The sequence below is a fragment of the Mustela nivalis genome (genome assembly GCF_964662115.1).
Source record: "Mustela nivalis genome assembly, chromosome: 2".
Lineage (NCBI taxonomy): Eukaryota > Metazoa > Chordata > Mammalia > Carnivora > Mustelidae > Mustela > Mustela nivalis.
In genome coordinates, this window is record NC_139021.1 from 178,218,833 (window position 1) to 178,236,336 (window position 17,504).

At 50.2% G+C, this 17,504-nt stretch overlaps 1 protein-coding gene across 1 annotated transcript in view; it reads left to right on the top strand.

Moving 5' to 3' along the window:
• The window catches only part of HTRA1 (HtrA serine peptidase 1), a 49,621-nt gene that overhangs the window by 20,768 nt on the left and 11,349 nt on the right, over positions 1–17,504 (top strand). The window contains 2 exon segments of the mRNA XM_082722703.1: positions 5,773–5,872; positions 6,289–6,493. Coding sequence (XP_082578829.1) covers positions 5,773–5,872; positions 6,289–6,493 — 305 coding nt within the window.

Genomic DNA, 17,504 nt, shown 5'->3' on the forward strand with positions numbered 1-17,504 from the left:
ATTTACAGATTCCTAAGCAACTTCCATATGCACTATTACGTCATCTTCAAATACTAAGAGTATTACAGTCTCCTTCCTAACCTTTATGCTTTTGATTTCCTCTTCTAGCTTAATTATTCCAGCCAGGACGTCAGTAAAATACTGAATAGAAGTTGTAAGAGCGGATGTTCTTGTCTTATTCTCAGTTTTAGAGAGAAAGTATTCGATCTTTCGCTATGAAGTATGAGATTAGTTTTAGGTTTCTTATTGATCCCTTTTATCAGGTTGAGGAAGTTCTTTTTCTAGTTTGTTGAGTGTTTTTATTGTGAATGAGTGTTCAATTTTTGTCACATCTTTTTGCCTCTGTTGGATAATTGTTTGGGTTTTCTTAGTATTATATTCCAATGTTAAACCTTATTTGTGTATTTATTTTAAAACATATTTATTTATTTGAGTGAGAGAGAGAGCGCAAGAGCAGGGGAAGGGGCAGAGGGAGAGAATATCCAAGCAGAGTCCTGGGTCTATCCCATAACCCATGAAATCAGGACCTGAGCCAAAGCCAAGCGTGGACACTCAACTGACTGAACCACCCAGGTGCCTCATGTTAAACCTTATTTATCCTTTCCTGGAATAAATCCTGACTGGTCATGACATATTATTCTTCTTGCTAAATTGCTGAATTCTTTTTTTTTTTTTCTAAATTGCTGAATTCTGTTTACTAAACATTTTCATGATATTTGGTCTGTGTTCATGTTGGATATTAGTCTGTAGTTTTCTTATAATGTCTTTTGTCTGGCTTTATGTCAGAGTAATGTCGGGTTTATAAAATAAGCTGGGTAGTGTTTTCCCTATTCTATTTTTGGAAAGCATCTGTGAAGTGTTAGTATTTTTTCTTTCCTAAATGTTTGGTAGAATTCACGCATGGAGTCATGAGCATGAAACTTTCTTTGTGGGAAGGTCTTTAACTGCGAAGACAATTTCTTGTTTGGGTTAACTATATTTTCTTGAATGAGCTTTGGTAAATGAAGTCTTTTAAAGAAACCTGTTCATTTCCCCAAGTTGTAGAATTTATGTGCACAATTTTGTCCAGAGTATTTCCATATCATACTTTTAATGTCTGTAGGATCTATAGTGATGCTTCCTCTTTGATTCATGATATTGGTCATTTTGTCTTTCCTGTTGTTTTCATTAATCAGGAATGTAAAAAAACACTTTACCCCCATGTTTCTGAATTCTGAATCACCAGCTTTCTGTAAACGGTGGGCTGTCAATGAACTCCAAGCAATTCCAGCTTCTGTACCATAATGGAGCAATGAGAACAGTTAGAAGGGTCAGACCTTGACCCTGCATGAGGCTTCCCATTTTCATTACCTTCTGCCACATTGGTTTGGCCTAATTAAGCAAGGCCCTCACTTTGTAGAGGGAGTTACATTTGTCTTCTGGTGCAAGCTAGTTGCTGCTTGTGAGTTTGAAAGTACAGATACGCTGCATGTCAGGTCAGATTATTCTGCTGACCCAGTGCCCTGTTTCCCTTCTGCAGTGGCTGTGGGTTAGCCTTGTACACAGGGGAACACAGGTAAACCTCAAAGCCAGAAAAATGGGCCTGCTGCACAGCTTCCCCTTGATCTCTGCCTCTGTGGGGGTGGCCACGATGGCTCTGTTAGGAGGAGTTTCCAGGACCTACACAAATTTGCCAAGGTCGGGAGAGTAGTTCTGTCCCTAATGTATCACTGAGCTGTGTGGCACTCACACCTGTCCAGAGCGGCCTACTGGATGGCACCTTTATCTATTTTCTTTTTATTTTTAATTTTCAACTGTATGGCATGACTTGGCCAAGCACTTCATATACAGAACCTTATAAAATCAGCATCAAAACCACTCCGTAGGTGTTATTGTCATTACATTTTATGGACAAGAGGAGAACTCTTGGGGGAGTCAGGTGACATACCTAGGGTCGGTCCCACAGCAGGTAAGTGTTGTGTGGAGAGTCATACCCTGATCTGTTTGATACCACGTCTGTGCTCTCAGCCGTTGTCCCCGTACTGAGCAGCCTGGATGCCGCAACCTGCTGTCTGTCTGCATCACTTAGACACTGGGTCCACCTTATCCATAAATCAAGAGCCAGAGCCAGTCTGGGTCCACCTCTGGGGATTCTCCACCTCGGCTGACCCCTCTGGAAGGAAGACAGTTGGCCGGCAGTTGAGATCAGAGCACATGGAGTCAGCCAGGTCTTGTAAAGACTAGGGGGCAGTGGCAGTGTCCTTTAGCTTGACAGACAACCTTTTACATGGAGCGGGATTCTGACACGGAGCCACGCTGCTCTTGAAAGATGTTCATCCCTTGTTCTGAAGTAGGATTTTGAAAAGCCAAACACTTCTTTGGTTTGACATCTTGCCCATGTTTGAACAATTAGTTGCTGTTCCTTATGTTCCTCGTTTCTGCTCTATTTCATGTTCCTGTTGGTGCTGGTCCACTCAGTGGTGGTAATGGAGGTCCCTGGTTGCTTTTCATCTAAGCTGCACAATTCAGGCTTGTCAGTTGGGCTTTTCATTATGGTCTGTCCTCCTGCTTCTCCTTTCTGTTTACTCATCTGCAGTCTGCGGAGTCCTGCGCCCAGTCTCCGATTCCACAAACTCTTCATCTTGCTTCAGCTTGCTGAGAGGAAGGGGATTCGATCATAGCATGTTGGATCTAGACCGGATGGACTTTGCGGCTCATTCTAGAGGCACCTGGCCCCATTTTACAGATGGGGAAATGGAGACCATCGGCAGACAGGACGGGCCCTGGGTCTTCCGGTGCCCAGGCCAGTGTCTTCCCTGCTCTCCCATCTTGCTTTCCCGGGGTGCACAGGTCCTGGAGGCTCTCTCGCTAGTTTGTGTGAGAGAGCAAGTGGTTCTCGCACTAGCTGGATAAAACCATGTTCATTTTTACTCCTACTGCGGGCAAATTCTCCTATGCCTGCTTTGGGAAGTCAGAGAGAGGAAGTGAGTTAATGTTGGTAAGACTCTGGTAATGGCCCTGCTTGAGAGAGTCTCTGATACTCCATGCGGCCTTGCAGGTTCTGGCCTTTGGGCATTAAACCTCCTTTTGGCCTTTCCCAGGAAGCTGGTCTGAGGAAGCCCAGATGCGTGTGTTTACAGCTGTCTCGGGGTGAGGCTCACCAGGTTTTGTGGCCAGAGGGAATATTTCTATCACCTTCTTTATAGCTCCCTTCGGTGCACTTGGGGAAACAGGCTAATTAATAGAAACCTAGGATGGTGGTAGTATGTCTGGGGCCAGGATTAAGAAGAAAAGTGGTAGATCTGCCCAGATATTCTTATTACTTATACTCTTTATTAAGAAAATTTAGTATCTATGGAGAAGTCATTTAGGGTCTATGAGTTTCAGTTTCCCTAAATATAATACAAGCACGATATCTGAAGGAAGAAAATAAAATAGGATCCTGTATGAAAGGACTTTGAAAGCAAAACTAATAAGATGATGCTACTGTGAACTTGTCGAATTAGTTTTCTTGGTCTAGTAGGTGCTGATCTTTTTCTGACCTTAGAAAACCGTGCTCGGCAAAAAGAGAGGGATTCCAACCCGGAAGGAAAGCAGCCGAGAGCCCGGTAGCCAGGACGGAGAGGGGCCCTTTGCTTGTGGATGGCCTCTCACTTCCCAGAGGAAAGGCTTGGGAGAGGCAGGCTCGTCCCTGAGATGTCCTGGGGTCCAGTGGTATGAGTCGCATTGCTGATGTCTCTGGTGGGGTCACACAGCCGTGGCAGGGACCGAGGGAAAAATCTGGACAGCTGCTGTGGGGCCGCCATGGAAGTCTGTGGATATGCAGCTTTGAGGGCCACAGAGGACTTGAAAGGGTCACAGCTTTGACAGCTGGCCCCGAGCCCGGGCAGAGGCCCACAGGGAGGGAGGCGTGTTGGGGTGTGAGTCTCTCTAAGTGTCTGTGAATATAGATATGTGTGTGTATGAGTGTAAGTGTGTGTTAGTGCATGTATATATATGAGTGTGTGTGTGAGTGTGTGTGCAGCTCTGTGTGTATGAGTGCACACGTGTAAGAGTACACACATGTGAGCCTACACATATATGTGAGTGTGTGTACATGCATGTGCGCAAGTGTGTATGTGAGTGGGAGAGTATATATATGCACATGTATGTGTGTGAGAGAGACAACGTCTGTGTGTGCGTGCCTGTGTACATGTACATACGTGTGCATGCTCACAACTGAGCGTGTAAGTGTGGGTGTGTGTTTGTGTACACCTCTGCACATGCGTGTTGGGGTTGGGGAGCAAATGCCCTTAGGGGAGTCAGGGGCAGTTTTGTAGGCCAGTGGTTTCTTTTTAAACTGCAAAGTTGTGCTGTGAATCCTTCCGGGTGAGCTGTGGCAGGGAGCGACAGGGGCGGGGGACAGATCAGTGCTCCTTAGACCATCTGTGGCAAAGGAACAGATTTCCTTTATTTCCTATTCATTATGGCTCAATTACAACATGCTAGAAATGAATTCCTACCAAGATGTCATAAGAAAGGCACAAAATATAAACCCCAGTTTAAAATCTTTCGATGCAACAGACAGAAGAGGACTCTGTGAAATTGCTCTAACAGTTTCTGGAAGCTTCCTGCCAGTGTCTGCGGGGGACCAATGGGTAGCGGGGCGGGCAGAGCCTGCCTCCCTGGAGCCTGCTTTTTGTGGCTTTAAGCGAGGCGACTGGGCCAAGGGAGACAAGGAGAGAGAAAGGAAAGGGCGTGTGCGTTCTCTGCTGCAGACTAGCCTAGAACCCCTCTGGCCTGTGAAGGCAGAGAGAGATGTGTTGAGGGATGTGTGCAGGTGGCACGGATTTGGGACCAGGACTGCAAGCTCGGGTTGCACTTGCGGGGGCCACACTGGCCCCTGCTGCCACCTATGCCCGCAGAATGGGTGTCCTGGGACCTGAGTTCCCAGAAGCTCGTTTCTGAACCAGATGCCGTGGTGTGTGCATCTGGTGGGTGGAAGCCATTTTTTGGCCTTGCTGGGTGAGAGTCCTACACTGGGATGTGGGATTTCTGTGTCTAAAAGTAGCTTTGAAATGGGGGTTTGCTAATTACTTGTGTGTATGTTTATATAGAAATTATGGTCATTTGATTTCCCTCTCTTTCTTTTCTCCCCCCAATAGTATCAAGGCACCTCTTGTGCCTTCTGGCCTGGGATGTCCCAGGGGGCTGGAATAAACAAGGCATAGTGGACAACTGCTCTGGGGACGGACAGTGGCCTCTGTTCACCTTGTGGGATCAGTGGGAAGACAGGATCTGTGCCTTTGCCCTAATGCCTTTTCAGTCTGTAATGTCTAGTGGGCATCCCCTCAAAGCCACCTCAGCTCTCCGCTCGGTGGTGGTGGTAGCAGTGGCATGCTGGGAGTGGCTGCTTCTCTGTGGCACTGTGGGAACTGGCAGGGGCATGGCGGAGGGTGGTGCCATGACCGTGACCATGACCCCTTGCCTCACCACCTTTGCCGAGGAGCCGCTAGGAGGTCCAGGTATCAGCTGGTGCCTCTGGGTCAGCATTTTTGCAGTGAAACCATTGGGAGGAGAGAAGCAGAGCAAAGAGGTCATCTCTGATGGGTGTTACCTCTTACGTGAGTGGAAGTTCCCTTGTGAGCCCCGAGAACCTTTGCAACGGAGTGCAGGTCTGGGGTTTTGTTCTCACTTGTCCGGGGTTCCAAAGGTCCGGGTGTGTATTTTGGCCCCTTCTCACCCATGTCTTTCTCAGGAGCCACAGCACAGAGCACCGCGTCTTGATGTGTCCTGTCTTTGCTTTGTTCTCAGGCCCGGAGGACCCCAACAGTCTGCGCCATAAATACAACTTCATTGCCGACGTGGTGGAGAAGATCGCTCCTGCCGTGGTTCACATTGAGCTGTTTCGCAAGTAAAGAGGGCCTTCATGTTTTCCCATGGCCTCTGAGGCTACCGCTGGAACGCGCTGCCATTAGCAAAGCATTAGGGCTGTTTCTGGGGCCCTTTGAAATGTCCAAGAGCCACCAAATATGTTCCTACGGGAAGATAACATTTCACCCTTAGTATGCTTTCCCCTTAGACTGTTTGAATATACCTTCTGACCCTTCTAGATCACTTAAGAACCTCTAGCTCTGAATAGAGTCCCTAAGAATATTTTGTAAGTGGAATTTTTGGATGCTTGCAAAAATCAGTAGCCTTCCGTTGTTTTGAAGGTTAAATAGACCCGGCATGTAAAGTAAATTCCTAGATGTGTGTTGCTGAATCAGTACGTTGAACAGTTGATCTGAAGGTGTTTGGGGCTTAACTGGGCTGTCCTCTGGGTTCTAGGCTTCCTTTTTCTAAGAGGGAGGTGCCGGTGGCCAGTGGGTCTGGCTTTATCGTGTCTGAAGATGGACTGATTGTGACAAACGCCCACGTGGTGACCAACAAGCATCGGGTCAAGGTTGAGCTGAAGAACGGTGCAACCTACGAAGCCAAAATCAAGGATGTGGATGAGAAAGCAGACATTGCACTTATCAAAATTGACCACGAGGTAAGTCCGCTCCCTGCCTGCAGACCGGAGCTTCCAGGTGGCAAAGCCTGAGAGAAGTTAGAGCACCCTGATTCCCGAGAACCAGTCAAGACTGGACCCCAAGAGGAGAGCATTTGGGAGATACTGAGTGTGGCTTCTGGTGAGGGAAAGCGGGGGGACCTGTGGAAGCATCTTTAAGAAGCAGGCTGTAAGATCCGAGTTTTAAAAATGGAAGCTTATATTTTTATAAAAGAAAGCAATAGTTTTATAAAGAAATTAGTAGGTAAGCAGTGAATATTGAGTCTCCCTTCCATTCCTGAGGCAACTCTTGTTCTTTTGTGTTCATTTTTATTCATTCATGTGTTTCACTGGGTTTGAAAACAAGCCATGTCTCCCAAATTGGGGTTTTTCAGGGTTACTGGATGTGTGTGCATGCATGCGTGTGTGTGTGTGTGTGTGTGTGTGTGTGTAGGCTTTATCTGTGATTTGAGAGAGGGAGAAGGGAAGGGATGGGGGGAGGGAGAGAGAGAAGCCCAAGCAGACCCTCCACTGAGCAGAGAGCCAGTCGCAGGGCTCGATCCCACGACCCTGAGATCATGGCCCGAGCTGAAACCAAGAGTCGGACCCTTAACCCACTGAGCCATCTAGGCGCCCCTCTAGACGTGTTAACAATGCTCCCTTCTTCAAAAAGTTTTGGAAACCTTGAATTAAAGCAGAGCTAATGGATTTCTTTCTTGGAGACTTTCTCAGAACTTTTGATATGCTAATGTGCACAGCTCTCTCCCACGAAAGGGTGTACACCCCAGGTGATAAGCATCTGTGCTTGAAACCTTTTTTTTTTTTTTTTTAAACTGAGACACAGTGAATTCAATCTGAGAAATGCTGTATTTGAAAATGGTTTGCTTTTTATTTAAACGTTCTCCTTGTAGTCATGTTTGCCCTGTTTGATTTGTGTAGTGAAGACTTCATACCTGAAATTAAATCCAGTTCCTACCAGACCATCAACAATTCCCACTTGTCGGTAGATGTCGGTAGGCAAGGTTTGGTTTGCAGTGAGGTCGCATTTTTTGGTTTCTTCATGTCCTTGTAATTTTCGGGACTTCCTGTGGAAGGAAGGAAGACTTCCGGTAGGCTGGAATCTTCTTGTGGGCCCAGGGAAAGATCCTAGACTGAGAGCCACGAGGGGTCTTTTGACCAGATCTTTACACACCTTCGCTTGGATGTGGACCGTGAAGGCAGACCACCGTAGGAGCCCACGGGCTGTTTTTTTCTCTGTCTGCTCTTCATCAGGACAGCAACGGGCTCCGCGGTTGGTGTAGGAAACTGGCCTTCTGCAAGGTCTCAGTCAGATATTACTTCTATTAGGTAACTGTGGAATTTCTAGCAATAACTATCTTTGAAAATGTGTCTATTGGTCATGACATAATCATAATAACTTCTGCTTGATGAGCTCCAACCGCCTGACCCAGCCTCTGCCTTCATTTGTAATGTCCACCTAATCAGCAAGACGGCTCTATCATCCGCATTTTATAGAGGACGAAATAGGGGCTCAGAGAGCTTAAGTAACCTGCCCGAAGTCACACAGCTGTGCTGTGGGGAAATGAACCTGCCTCTGACCCTCAAGTCCCCAAGGCCATGGCCCTTACTGGATGGATGCAACCTGGCCTTTTGGTGGGATGGGCTGGCTGGACTTTAAATAGCTCGCCGGGAAGGCTGGTGCTTCTCTGTTTAGGAACCTGCCGCTAGGAAGTGTCCAGGATGTGGTAGTCTCACCGGAAGGAGGCTAGCCAGAATAGCACATCCTGTGGCCAAACACAGGACTTTTCAGCTCCCCCCCATTCCGAGCCCCTGGAAGGCAGCCAGCAGTGGGGCTCTCTGCAGGCACGGCGCTGGCCCAGAATCTGCGTGAGCTGCTGCCACTGAGTAATTCTGTGTTTGGAATGCGTGGGCAGTAATGCGCCGCTGGCCAGGGGGGAGATTCTTTTCAGATTGTGAGCCAAGGTGGAGACGGTCTTGGTGTCATCCCCGACATGTCCAGGCAGGGCAAGAAAGATCTCAGTGGACCATCTTGGCCGTGTTTCTGTCCCGACCCTTGCTGCCCGCGGGAGGCCAGCCCTGTGCCGGCTGCATGGTATTTGAGGGCTGTTTCTAGCTCGAGAAAAAGATGCTTAACATTGAAAAGTTGAATTAAATGTGGCTTTTCAAAAAGGAATCGGAAATGAATGGATATTAAATTGCAGACACCCACACAAGAGACTGGTTTCCACTGACTAAACTGCTTTTTTTTGCTGATAGTGGTTGGAAAGTGGTGGGGGGTAGAGTAAAACCATCTCTTCCAGCTCTTTCCCTTTTGTTTGATGATTGATTATGAGGAGGGGGCGGAGGCTGGCTTGGAACGAGGCTCAGTATGGAAGGAGCCTCTCCTCCCAGCAGATCTGAGTCCGCCTGAGCACAGGGACGAATAAACCGCAGGCTGGGGACGGGCTGTGCGCGTGCCTTGCGCTGGGTCACTCTCGGGAACAGCTAAGGGGCGGTGGGGGACGACTCAGAGCAGCCCAAACAGAACCAACAAAATTGGGCCTGAGGATCGAAAATCATTCCAAATGCTGCCTTGCCGCATGAGGCTGTGACCCAGCCTCCCAGTCTGTTTTCTAATAACCCAAGGAAATTGACGGGACTGTCCACCACGTCCGCGAGCTCAGTGGCTAACTTGGTGGCTCCTAGCCTGGGCGCGTTTCCTGCCCCCACCGTCGTGATTTCATTCGGAGGCTGTCCCTTACTTTAAGAGCTATTGTCCTTCCTGAGGGTGGTATTCTCAATACTTTTTTTTTTTTTTTAAGATTCTTTCTAAAATTTATTTTAGAAATAAAATTTAAGATTCTTTCTAAAATTTATTTTAGGACTCAGGGCTTGATCCCAGGACCCTGAGACGGTGACCTAAGCTGAAGTCAAGAGTCGGATGCTTAACTGACTAAGCCACCTAGAGGTCCCTTGATGTTGTTAAGGAATAGAAATTACCCTGGACATCTGTTGTCATGCTTCCTTGTCATTCAGCACCCCTGTCTCCTGAGAACAGCAGCTAGCATTTACACTGGGGGCTACGTCTCCCCCACTGGACAGTCTTGGTGGGACCAGTAGTCATGGTGCCCCACCCTCCTGGGGCCAGGGGGTGGACACAGGACACAGGACCTCTGGATCCAGCTGGCCTTCCCCTCGGAGGCCTCACAAAACCTGCCTGGGCCCATGGGCAATGCTGGTAGAGCCCCTGCGGCTGAGCAGCCTCCCCTCCCCCGCCGGGGCGCTGGGTTCCCTTTCTGTGATCTGTCTACTTTTCTTTCCATTCTTGGAACTCCCCTCGTGTCTCCAGTGAACCCCCGCCCCCCTTGGCCTGAGATTGCCAGCGACATGTCTGGGCTGGGGACCAAAGAACTCTGTTTTTGCTTCTCACTGCTGAGAAGACACATGTGCACTTACTTTCCCTGCTGAGTTTGGAGACGGAAGAGCTTTCAGAAGGAGGCTCGCCAGCAGAGCGGCCTAGTCTGTCCCCTTGTCCTCCACATCCCAAGTTGGGGGAAGAGGGTGCCCCCTGTAGGCCCATCCCCTCACCCACAGCCCATTCTGTGCTCCTGCCCTAGGATTTGCACCTCCTCTTTCCTGGGGCTAGCCGCTGTGGGAAGAGGGGAGGGAATGCCAGTGCCAGGAAGCAGGGACAGTGTGCATGCAAACATTTTAATAGAAAGCAGCTTCGAGGGCAGACGAGTTCAGCTTCAGATACAAACTGTTTCCAAATGTGTTCAACATGACACGGGCCGTGTTTGCAGAACATTCAGAAATTTTATCCAAAGGCAGCATTTTGTCTGTGCAGCCCCCCCCCCCCAGTAGTTCTCGAAGAGAGGGTGAGAGGGAGAGAGATAGAGAAGGAGAGAGGGGGGTCAAAGGAGAGGGACTTGGTCTCTCTAGGCCGGACTCCAGGACAGAAGTACGGGCATGTGCTGAAGACGGTGAGCGGGGAAAGCCACGTTTGTTAGCGGGGTGCCCCAGCTGTGTCCCTGAGGAAGCACCAGCAGAAAAGCCTCTGCTTCCCTTGCTGAGTCCAGCTTTTGGACCCTGTGCTGTCTGCCCTTCACACACGTCCTTGGGGGCCCGGCCTGATGGGGCACCCCTGCACCCCTCTTCCCAGCCTCATCTCCCTCCTCCCCTCTCCCACTCTGCCTGGCCTCCCCTCCTCTCTGGCCTCCCGGCGCCAGAGCTGCTCTCCTGGGGTCCAGGCCATGGCTCCCGGGCTGTGTCCCCACAGCTGTTCCAGAGCCGCCCTTCCCATTCTTCGGGTCCTGCCGGAAATTCTGCCCTGGACAGCCCTTCCCCCGACTGCCCAGGGCAGCTCCCCACATCCCCACGCCGGACTGGACGGCCACTCTGAGGACAGTCGCATTTCACTCTTCACCACCAACCCCCATCTACTTAGCCCAGTCGATGGTTGTCTTACTTGCTGATTTAGGTCTCTGGGCGCTGCTGGAGTGGGAGGGACACGCCGGCCTGATGCACTTGTCAGGTGGTCGCTGCGGGACAGCGGGGTCCCAGGACCGGCCCCAGCACTCTCTGATCAGGAGGAAGTGAGGCCCACGGCTCTGAGGCATGGCTGAGTGGGGAGGCCCGGGGCCCCTTCTCTGATGAGGGCCTGATGGCGCAGGGGGCCGGCTGCCACCCCACCTCCCCGGCCCACACTCCGCAGCCAGGCCTCATCCGATCCCCGGGGCTGCCCGCTTTGGACGGACACCCGGCCTCGCCCGGGCTCCGGCAGCCCTGTGGTCTCGGGCAATTGGAGTGCGGCCGAGGCAGGGAGGTTTCCTGTGGGCGCTCCCCCTGACGCCAGCAGGCAGGGAGACGTGTGCAGGCCGCCAGGTTGAGGCCTGTGAGGTATTTTTCTTCCCTCCCCACCCAGGCCTGCATCCGTCCCCGGCCACCTTCGGGCCGCCGGCCACCTACAGGCCAGAGCCGTTTGAAGTGGCTGAAGAGGAAGACTGCGGGGCGGGGGGCTGCTCTGTTTACACAGGGTCCTCTTACTGCTGAGCCCACTTCTGATCCCTGAAGCTCAGGACAGGGGTCACTCGGGGCCGGGGGGCTGGGGGCGTGGTGGCCCTGGGCCTTCGAAGTGCAGGTGCCAGCAGCTGCTCAGCGGGCTCTGTCTCCTCCAGGCCTGTGTCTCAAGGTCTGGCCCGGTGCGCCGTGACTCTGTCCCGAGTCCTCAGCGAGGAGGGTCCGGGTGGCCCCCGGGACGGTGGCGAGGGCGGGGGTGGGGCGGCGCTCGGCGTGACTCATGCCCGCCGCCGGCCCGTTCTCCTTAGACAACCTGATTGTCGGAAGCCGCTGACTCAGCCGCTGGAGCCGTCCAGGAGTGAATCAGATAACACAGAGGCCGGGCTGAGACGGCTTCGCATCTCCTGGAGTCTGTCCCGCAGCCTCGTAAAGCGACTGGGAGCCTGGGCTGCGATGGCACTGCCGTAGTCACCCTCTAACTTCGTTTCTGTGTTTTTCCATTTCGGGTTCTTTCCCCCGCTGCCTCTGTGCGGGTCATCTGTGGTCTCGTGCTCTGGGTGCCGGAGCTTCGAGGGCTGCCCTTGAATTTGCTGCCGGCGCCCAGGCCCCTGTTGATGTTACAAGGCTTCTGTTACTGTATTGATTTTTACCATTTTCAGGGCGTGGGAATCAATATTTCATCAGGGAATGTAAACCAGGCAGCGGAGCGGCGGCCCTCATTCCTCTGCGCGGCCTTTGTCCAGAGGCCGATGGGGACGTGGCCCCTTCTGCTGGGACTGCAGCTCCTTCTGGAATGTGGAAATGTTTCAGTTCCCCAAACTATCAAAACCGGAGCCCGTGTGTGTTCTCTGGCCTGGGTTCAAGAAGTTAGCTGATTGTTAAGGAAATTCTTTGGCTGTGTTTTTCTCTTAATATGGTAATGCCTTTTTTCACTTTGGCGCTCTCTCGTCAGGGAATTAGGTTAAGACTCTTATTTATGGTTCTGACAAAGCGGTTCCCGGGTTGTTGGGACTGAACATGTAGGTGCTGCGTCCGGAATGTCTCCCGTCTCCATCACTGAGCGGGGAGCGGGGACATACAGACATACACTGCTTCCGTTGGACAGGTTAGCGAGTACGTAACAATGCGGGAGAGCCCAGGGCTGGTCACCTGTGGCTTGCAGGCCACATCTGGCCCTCCATCTGTTTTTGTAAATAAAGTTTTATTGCGAAAGAGCCATGCCCGTGATTTAGAGTCTGTGGCTGCTTTTGTGCTGTATCAGCAGAGTGGAGTCGTTAGGATGGAGACCACATGGCCCATGAAGCCGAGAATACTTACTTTTGGGCCTTTCATAGATGAAGTTTGCCAACCCCAGTGTGAGACAATTAACACCTTGTCCTAGAGGAGCTGAGTGTTCTAGAGGCCAAATACGCTCATAAGACCCAAGCTCTAGGTGACCAAAGGGCAGAGCACAGAGAGGCTGAATTCACTTGCTCTGTCTCTTGGGGCTGGTGCATGTGTGCATGCATGCACGTGTGTGTGTGCATGTGTGCATGTACATGTGCGTGTGCTCAAACTGTGTTTCTTTGCTGCTGCTGCTGCTGCATCGCTTTTGGTGGATTAAGCAGAGAAGCTTTGTGTTTACTCATTTCTCTGCATTTTCAGTAGAATTCCAAGATGTTTTGAAAATGATTATCCAATTCCAAATCCAAAAGATCTTTTAAGGTCTCGGTGGTTCATTTTCTTCAGTTACTGTTTATTCATTCATGGATTCTGTAAGGCTTTACTGAACCACTGTCTTGGGAAAACACTGTATTAGGCCCTGAGCACGTATTAGCCACGCACAAGAGCCACGTGACCCTGGGACGACAGGCAAGCGGGGGAAACAGAAAAAATGGGATATTAGTGTAACAAGTACAGAAAAGGAACAAACAGAAGAGGCAGGAGGCACGGAGGGCTGGGGAGGCCTCTGTAGGTAGTGTAGGCAGGAAGCTTATGTCTGGGGTGACAGGAAGGACAGAGCCAACCTAGGGGAAGATTAGGGGGCAAGGCTGGACCCTGAATCAAGCGCAAACTTATTTCTCAGTGAGTTTATTAGAGCCCTTCAGAGCCCAAGCTACTGTTTCCGGTTATTAGCTGGTTTCTGTGCATATTGTCTACATTTCTTACTGGCCTTGTTCTTGGGGATTCCTGGTCATATTCTGGAAAGCTCCAGTTTTTTATGTCAATCTCTTGAGAATCTGTAGGTGCAAAGGCTTTGTATGAACTGCTCTTTTCATAGCAGTATAGATGCAATTTCGCAAATCTGGCTTCCTGCAATCACCATGGCCACCTTCTGTGGCGTGGGAGAAATAAGACATTCTGGTGAATTGAGAACTGATTATTTAATGCATTAATACATTAGCATTTAGTAATGCTTATCAAGTCACTCTTGTTATTTAAGGCACCAGAATCTGATAACAAGAGTGTGTGACTCATGGTATTTCCCTCTTTGTTTTGGCCACTGGGCAGCTCATAGAAACCATTGGTTTTGTGGTGAGAATATTCTCTATGACCCCATTTTATGCCACAAATATATGTTAATTAATTTAATAGAATAGGCCTGTGTCACCGACCATCTCAACTGGGTCGTTGCTGTGCATTGTGCCCTGAATTGACCAGAGAGAGACCACTGCCCTTCCCTTCTGGAAGGCACTTTTAAAATCTGGCTTGTTCATTCTTTCCTTTTCCATTTTCATATTCACCAGTTTTTAAAAAACCAGTATTTATTGGCCAAAATCTCTTGGAGCAGCATCCATGAAGCTGAAGTCCGTGGATAAAAGTGGAGGGATCAGAGGGGCCGGTGTATACGAAAACCAGAGTGACTCTTGATGGAGACCATGGTTTGCCTCCTCTGGGTGCCACAGAATTTGTACAGTCACCGGCCGCTGGGCTTCTGCATAGAACTGTTGACATTTTGTGGTTTAAACAACAAGCGTAAGGGAATTTTCAAGATGCTCATGTTTCTGGTTACAGTTAGCTGGCAGGAGAAATATTACGGTGGGTTATGTAAACAGGGAGGACGAAGGTGGTCGTGTTTGCCTTTTCTCTTTCTGCTTGTACACGATCAGACTCTGTTCCTCTTTCTCTCTCCCCCGGACTCCCCACTTCTCCTGTCTCCCCCACAGCCATCGGTGGAACAGCCTTAGATGCTGATGCCCAGCTTAGTCTGCTTTTCCGAGGGAAGCAAGCAGGTTCTAGAGCTCTGCTTCTTGCTGGGTATGGGGGATGTGCTATTTTCTCCATCACATATTTTTAAAAGAAAATGAAAGGTTAGCATAACTGTTTCCAGAAAGCACGTTGAATCACTCGGTTGAGTCCCTGCCAACTGCTGCAACATTAGCCTTTGAAGCAAGCTTCAAGCGACACCCAGGACCAGCCTGGAAGCCCCGGGCCCTTGAAAATGGGCCTGCTGGGTGGCTGGCGGAGGCCGTGGCTCCTGCAGATTCGGCAACAGAAAATATTTTTGTAACAGGAGTACTTTATACTTTCCAAGGAAGAAAAAGAAGTAGTTCACTTGCCTCATTAGGCTAAAAAAAAAATTTTTTTTTTCCCTTTAGCTTTATTCGTTTGTTTCATTGCCCTTCTCTGCAAGCTTTGGGGAAGGAGGGAGCACTGGAGTGGGGACTCAAGGCCTATTAGGCCAAACCAGTGTGGCCAGAAGCTGCAAGACTGATGGGCCTTCGCTGTTAGAGCCTCTCTAGCCGACTCCTGGCTGAGCCGGCATCTGGAGAATTCCAAGAGTCCCCTCTCCGCTTGTGGCCCGAGCTTGCAGGCTCATCTGACTCCACTGGGGGGTTGTATGAAAAGAGATCTATTAAGGACTGTGGTGCCTCTTCTGATCTCACCAATTTAACCATCGTCTGCTAATAGGTTTTTTGGAAATCATCCAGGTCTTTTGGAAAGGACCTTAATTGTCAGAGCTGAGATGACCTTGGACATCATCATCCTCAATAATCTTATTTTAGAAGTGGTAAAACCAGGACTCAAAGAAGCCAATCAAATGGCCCAAGGTCATGGCATGATCTACTACAAGGCAAAGTCCAAGCCCAGCTGTCCTGCTGCCTGGGACGTGGTGCTCTTGGGGTCTGCAGGGGCTGAAGTGGCATATATGGTTGTGCCTGGGTGCATGTGTGTGTGTATGCGTCTGCGTGTGCATATGGTATGTGTGTGACTTTGTCTGAGTCGTCTCTTCTGCACCAGCCTTGGCTGCTACTGGAGAAGAAGCCTGAAGCAGGCCATCACCCGGGGACCTTACTCAGCACACACCCAGATTTTCTTCCTGAGGGGCTCCAGGGCTTGTGATTCACTTTCAGCGTGAGTCCGGATCCCATGCAGAGTCCTCGAAGCAGGTGGTACCGCACAGGCCTGCCTCTAGCCCCAGTCTGGGCTTCTCTGAGGATAATTCAGGCTCCCAGCATGGGAGAAGCAACACGGCCCAGGCCCTCACCCTGGGGACTCGTGAACTCGGCCTCCTCTGGCTGGTTTCCGTGCTGGTTGTCCTTCGACTCCCCAACTACTCGTTGTGTGTCATCTCTGCTGCCCTCACCTGCCGCTGTGCAAAGGTCCTGTGCTCTGAGCATCCGGACAGCGAGCAGGGGAGGCTGGAGAGGACACCTGGGTGGGGGCATGGGGAGGACTCTAGTCCTGGTACTGCCACCACCTAACTGGGGGAACGTGAGCAGCAGAACAGGCCGGAGGATTGGTCCCACGGAGCAGCCGGCTCTAACAGCAGGGGGAATGACAGAGCAGGAGGCCCGTAGGGCACATGGACGAGGGGTGGGTTTGGCCAGGCTCTGCTTGGATCACTTGTGTCGTGCACTGATGAACACAAAAATTTCTTCACTGTTACTTTTTTTTTTTCCCCTAAAAATTCATTTATTTATTTTAGTGAGAATACTGGGTCATTGGAATAATAACACTCAGGCCAATACCAGTTTTTTTTAGAACCTGACATGGGGCTTGATCCATGACCTGAGATCATAACCTGAGCTAAAACCAAACATGGGACAGCCAACTGACTGTGCCACCCAGGCACCCCTTGTGACCGTTACGGTTTTCCGATGAGGATTTTTCCTCTTGCTCCCATCTCTACCCCATAAAAACCTGCATGAAGGAGCATCTACTTATCAGAGCCCTTCCCAAACACAGTTAGGTATTAGGATTGCTGCTCTAAAATGAACCACTTTGCCCCAAGCTTTGGTGGCCGCTGGTGGCCGCTGCTCTGCAGCCTTCACCCACAGCAGACTGCTGGTACAGCCCTGGTCCGTCCACTCATTCCTAACACAGCCGAATCCTGGGGAGGGTAAGGCCATCGTGGGGGCCATGTTCCCCTTGCCAAAGAATGGTTGGGGGTAGCCTTATGACTACTTTCTGGCCGATGACCCAGGAGGAAGAAGGTGCTAGGCCCCACATTCTTTGCTCTTCGAAAGAGACTCATAGGGGAGAAGACATCCTTTCCTGCCACTGGGCATAGTCCTGTCTTTATATAACGCCCGGAATGGAGGTGGCTTAAGTTGATCCCACCTAAGGAAAGATGTCCACAAGTCTTTGATGTGACTGGCCCTCGCACAACCCTGCCCTTGAACAGCTGGACGTTTATTCCCTTTGAGTTGGGTTTTCAGTTACTTGCAGCTAAAAACGCCCTCAGTATACACCCAAATCATTTTTAGTTCTGATCTCTATTTAGTTCTTACGGAACATTCTGGACTGAGCTGACCATGGCAATGGAGATTGGGACTTTGTCTCTTTTTACTACCATGTGACTCCAACCCATCAGACAGTAGGCCTAGAGGCACAGATGGATTGATTGATCTTCTCTGTGTTCACTGGGCCCGGCTTGTCAGAGACACTCAGTGGATGTTTGTCGAGAAAGTTCTGTTTCATGTTGGTGGTGTTTCACGGGAGCGGTGCTGCCAGGCCTGCTGGTTGTTTGTTGTAATTAAATGAATGGGAGAACCTTCTTTAATCACACTGT